The sequence below is a fragment of the Musca vetustissima genome, unplaced genomic scaffold (genome assembly GCF_032173495.1).
Source record: "Musca vetustissima isolate MV318-11 ecotype Yass unplaced genomic scaffold, APGP_CSIRO_Mvet_v1 utg789, whole genome shotgun sequence".
Taxonomy (NCBI): Eukaryota; Metazoa; Arthropoda; class Insecta; order Diptera; family Muscidae; genus Musca; species Musca vetustissima.
In genome coordinates, this window is record NW_026874359.1 from 135408 (window position 1) to 140885 (window position 5478).

The following is a 5478-nucleotide window of genomic DNA, read 5'->3' on the forward strand; positions in this document are numbered from 1 at the left end:
GACCATGCGATACCCTACACAACTACCACGAACTCTAACTTTCTGAGGATGTTTATTCCGAGTCTGAGTAATATTTCGTGATATTTGCCCCCTCTTGTCCGATTAGAGGTTAACAACACCTCTTCCTTACTTTTTTCGAATATTCAGTACAGTCCTTCTAATTACTTGTCCAGATTACCTTCACGGTGGGTTGTGTTGTGATTTTCGGATTATACTCTACTCGAAAACACACAAAAAATTATGTTTTCGGTCCAATTCATCCCAAAATTTTAATCTGATCATCACCGAAAATTGTAGGCGTTGTTCTTGACCATAACTGGAACTTCATGAAAAATGTCAAAGCCATCAGCGCGATATTTCTCCCTCTAATGTGGTAATGGGTTACTGAATAATATCTGAATACGTAAACACCTGTAAATATTTGACTGTAACTCCCACATCTGAGTAGATACATCACTATATTTGGTATCAATTTAAAGGCCAACCACTCCTCTTGGATATGCTATTAACTCCTGGGGTCTACATCCTCCAGGAGTAAATATGTATGCCATAGAATACAAATTTTGTCATTTTTCACACAAAAGTCAGGGTCCATTTGACCCGCTAAATATTGACCGATCTTTATCAAAACATGCATGCTTATTCTCTGACCCGATCCCCTTCTCCATGCAAAAATTCGCGGTGTTTGGGCCATAATTGCGGCCTCTGGAGCGACCAGAAAAACCGACAAAAATTTAGTATTTGGTCCATTTCATCCCCTAAATATTAACCGATCTTTTCCAAAAACAATAGGGGTCTTCATTGGCCAGAACCCATCCTACATGCAAAATTTCGTGAAGATTGGTCCATAACTGTGGCCTGTATCGTGTTTACAAATTATAATGGACAGACGGACGGACGGACGGACGGACGGACGGACGGACACACATGTCTAGATCGACTCAGCTAGTCGAGATATGACGATCGGTATACTTAAAGGTGGGTCTAGGACCAATATTTCGCGGCGTTACAAACATTTGGGGCTGCACAAAGCTATAATACCCTGACAACATAGTTGTGTAGGGTATAAAAAATCACTCATAACTTTATGCAAATTTCGTTTTTATTTATTGTGTGAATGTGTTAAAAAATAAATTCAATAAATTTTAAATGAAACACACAACAAAAAATATATATTTTAACAATTTAATTGTTTATATACACACATATACACACACAAAAGAAGAGGTAGCAAAACAAATAGGTTTACAATATGCGAATGTGTGTTTAGAAAGGTTTGCATTTGGCCTGAAGAAGAAAATTCCGAAAATCGGGGGTTTCGATTAAAATATTTCTTTTTACAAATATTATTGTTTTTTGTTGTGGCTGTCTGCCGTTTTGTTTGATTCGACAAAACGGTTCCAAAATTTTGGGTCATCCTCTATTCACTCCAATTAGCCAGCAGATGTTGCCTTTCCCTTTAGCTTTTATGTCGCTGTTGTGCGTGTGTGTTTAGCTTAGGTAGAGGAGCAATGTGACTGAGGTATTTAAGCACTGCGGATTTCAGTTTGGGTCATCAGTCATCGAGCAACAGTTCAGCAGCTAAAGCAACACAGCTTTTTCCCTAACTAAACTATAACACTAAAAGCCTAAGCATAAACATGAAGATCTTTGTGGTACGTGTTTATTAAAGAAAACAAAATAAATAAATTAAAAAATTATTAAAAATAAGAGCTTATAAAAAATCAATTAAATTAAAAATAAATTTAAAAATTAAGAACTCAAAAAAAAATCATATATATCATACGGGGAACATTTCCCCCTCTCTGAAGTGCAAAAAATGTGAATTGTGACCACCAAGTCCGCTATCGCTAAAGTGAAAATGTAGTCGGAAAAATAATTCCACCTCAGAGGAGAGGTAATAACTACGGAGATAATCTACTCCTCAACCATTCAAAAATTTCGCGAAGAAGGACTACCATCTGTTTGAATATTCCGTGTCAAGTATGGATAATTTGTTTGAAAAATGTGCTTGTGAATTCCACCACTACTGCTCAGAGGGTTGAACATTTAACAGATCAATTTTCAAAAGAATTCAAAGATAACGGGTATTTTATTCACCTATTTAATAACAGATTAAAAATTACAATTCGAAATTTTATTAAAAAAACTCCAATATTCACCACTTAAAATTTCAACCGCTTTGAGGAGTCTTCACAATGGATAATGCGTAGAGGTCTTGAATATGAATTTCACCACACATAATTTAGAGTGAAAACATTTAAACAAACCTAAAAAATATCACCCTGGATCGAAAAAAATATTCACCATACTTGAAAAAATATATTCACCACATTAGGAAAAATGTCCATAACAGTGAATTGCAAATTCCTCCTGCGTTTTGTCATTAACATAGCCGATATTATTCACCACTTTTGTTAAAATTTTATTCACCACAGTTGTAAAATTCTTCACCACATTGTATTCAAAGAGTTTTTAAGACATAAACAAAATTATTCACCACTTTGGTAAATAATAAATAATAGGCCAAAACGTACTATAGTATGAAGTTCACCTTCTGAACAACTTTTGAGGATATTTCATGAAACTGAAGAGAAAAATATTCCCCATAGTCGAAAAAAATATTCACCCCACTTGAAAAATGTCCACCACGGCATAAATATATTTCACAATTGTGTATAATACATACCTCTTATGTTTTATCGATTACATATCCAAGATTATGCACCGCTGATTTTATTCACCACGCTTGTATATGTTCTCACCATAGCAGTAAAATTTATTTCACAACAGTGTTTAATAAGTATCCCACATTTTTTATCAGCAACGCACCAAAAAGTCAAAAATAAAAAATTCACCACGGTTGTAAACATTTTCACAATAGCGCATAACAAAGCCCATTTAAAATTTTACTCATTTTTTACACTATTATCCAGAAACATTCTAAATGATTTTTATAAAATATATTCACCACTTTGGTGAATAGTAATAAAATGAGTCCAAAAGCGAATACATTTGCAATTCAACTGCTAAGATAATTACCAAAGAGAAGGTTTTGGTTTAATTTTCATAAAAAACGATAAAATCGATATTCACCATGGCTAAAAAATATTTATACACATTTGAAATAATATTCACCATGGTCAAAAAAATGCTGTTTTTGTGTCGATAACACATCCACCATTATCTATAAACATTCAAAAATGCAGAAAGAAGATTTTTATAGCAAACAAAAAATATTCACCACTGTGGTGAATAATTACAAATAGTTTCGATTGAATAAGAAAAAATTCAATTCCATTGAACAGAGAAGAAGTAATAAATGACAGAAGAGTAAATTTTATATTCACCATAGTGAATTTTTAAATTCACCATAAGGAATTTTATACATTCACCAAAGGAATTTTATATATTCACCTTAAGGAATTCACCATAAGAAATTTTTTATTTATCATAGTAAATTTTATATTCACCATAGTGAATTTTATATTCTCCATAGTGAATTATATATTCACTACAGTGAATTATAAATTCTCCATAATGCATTCTTAATTCACCATAGTGAATTCTATATTCACCATAGTGAATTCTACATTCACCATAGTGAATTCTATATTCACCATAGTGATTTATATAAATATTTACCATAGTGAATTTTATATTCACCATAGTGAATTTTATATTCACCACAGTGAATTATATATTGACCACAGAGAATTATTTTCTTAATTCACCATAGCGAATTCTTAATTTTCCATAGGGAAATCTTTATTCACCATATTCATTTATGTCATGAACCATATTCACAATCAGCACATTCACATTCAGCACATTCGCCACAGACAAAATGCAGAAGAAATTCATCACAATGTATTTTATATACCTTAAATTTTATTCCACATTCACCACGGAATCAACCTATTAATTTCTTCTCATTTCCTCCTCATATCCCTTTTAGACACTTTTGGTAGCATCCACCATGGCTATGGCCTACCCCGATGTCAGTTCGAAATCCAGTTACAACTACAATGGCAACAGCGGCTATTATGGACAACAGCAGAGTCTCATCCCCTCCTCCATCCTGAAACCCAGCCAGCAATATCTACCACAACAGCAGCAACAGCTTGGCTTCCAAACCCTGGGCTCCCAAAGCCAACGTTATATCGTACCCTCCAGCCAACAACAGTCGCAACAACAATCCATTGTTATGCGTTTCCCCATGCCTGCCGATTTCCCTGCCAATTTCAATTTCCAACCTACCTTTGCCAGCAAGCCCACCCGCCGCTATCGCCCCCGTCAACGTATGGTCAAGAAACCAATTGTAACCAAGAATTTCTTCATTCACTCTGCCCCCGAGGAAACTCAAGCCGAAATCGATGAAGAATTGGCCCAATTGCAACAACAACCCCGCAAACATTACAACGTGTTGTTTGTAAAGACACCCAGTCAGACCAATAAGGCTGCTGCCATCAACTTGGCCAAGGCTCTTAAGGAAGAAAAGACTGTCGTATATGTTTTGGCTAAGAAGACCTCCGCCGCCGATTTGCAAGATGCCATCCAAGAGGCACCTCAACACATCAACAAACCTGAAGTGTTCTTCATCAAGTACCGCACTCCCGAAGAAGCTGCCAATGCCCAACGTCAAATCCAATCTCAATACGACAGCTTGGGAGGTTCCACCACCATCACTGATGAAGGTGTTGCTCCCAGTACTTCTGTTATTGGTTCTTTGGATGCATCCGCCGAGGAAGAAGATGAAGAAGAGACCAAGCAACAACAATTGCAACAGGAACAACAAGCCAGCGGTGATTATGGCGTGCAACAGCCCCAACAGGTTCAATACGATGAACAACAATTGGTGAATGCCATCCAAACTGCTGCCGCCACAAATGGCGGCTATTTGCCACCCTCCAATCAGTTCTAAGAAGATCTTCGTTGTTAGATACCCCCCTCTTAATGTTATTTAGTTAGTTATGAAAGCTGTTACGATGATTGATTCGTCATTACGCCCCTTAGGCGTATCCAAAGTTTAAAGCCATTTCGCTTAGGGTGTAATGAAATCGATCTGGTTTGTTAGACATTTTTTGTTTTAGTCTAAGTTTTAGGTTAAGTTTCATTTACACATGCTAACAAAAAAAAAAAATCATTTATATTTTTTTTTCTCAAAATCAATCACATCAAATAAAAATAATTTGAAAATTTATAAAAAAAATGATTTTCTTTCGATTTTGTAAATATGTATGTTACGATGGCTGGCTAAGAGTTCTCATGAACAGATTAGAGTTAGCCCACCACGAATAGATGGTGTACTCTGGGTACCAAATGCCCCAATTCTTCATAATGTTGCTTTCATTGATTTAATGAATCGTAGCATTAACATGATGAAATGTTTCATTAAATCAATGAAATCTTCATTTTATGAAATTTGTTCATAAATTCTATGAATTCATACATTATATAACATTTTATGATTTATTG

The 5478-nt window shown here is 35.1% G+C and overlaps 1 protein-coding gene across 1 annotated transcript; it reads left to right on the forward strand.

The window, feature by feature from the left end:
* Nucleotides 1–3979: 3979 nt before the first annotated feature.
* On the forward strand, nucleotides 3980–4980 carry LOC133333113 (putative mediator of RNA polymerase II transcription subunit 12). The gene has a single exon (XM_061541458.1). It carries the CDS (start codon nucleotides 3980–3982, stop codon nucleotides 4922–4924), a length of 945 nt encoding a protein of 314 aa, XP_061397442.1. The 3' UTR covers nucleotides 4925–4980.
* The last annotated feature ends 498 nt before the right edge of the window (nucleotides 4981–5478 follow it).

What these genes read in the sequence shown, in the direction of transcription:
- LOC133333113 (XM_061541458.1), top strand. Translation starts at nt 3,980, where the DNA reads ATGGCTATGGCCTACCCCGATGTCAGTTCGAAATCCAGTTACAACTAC.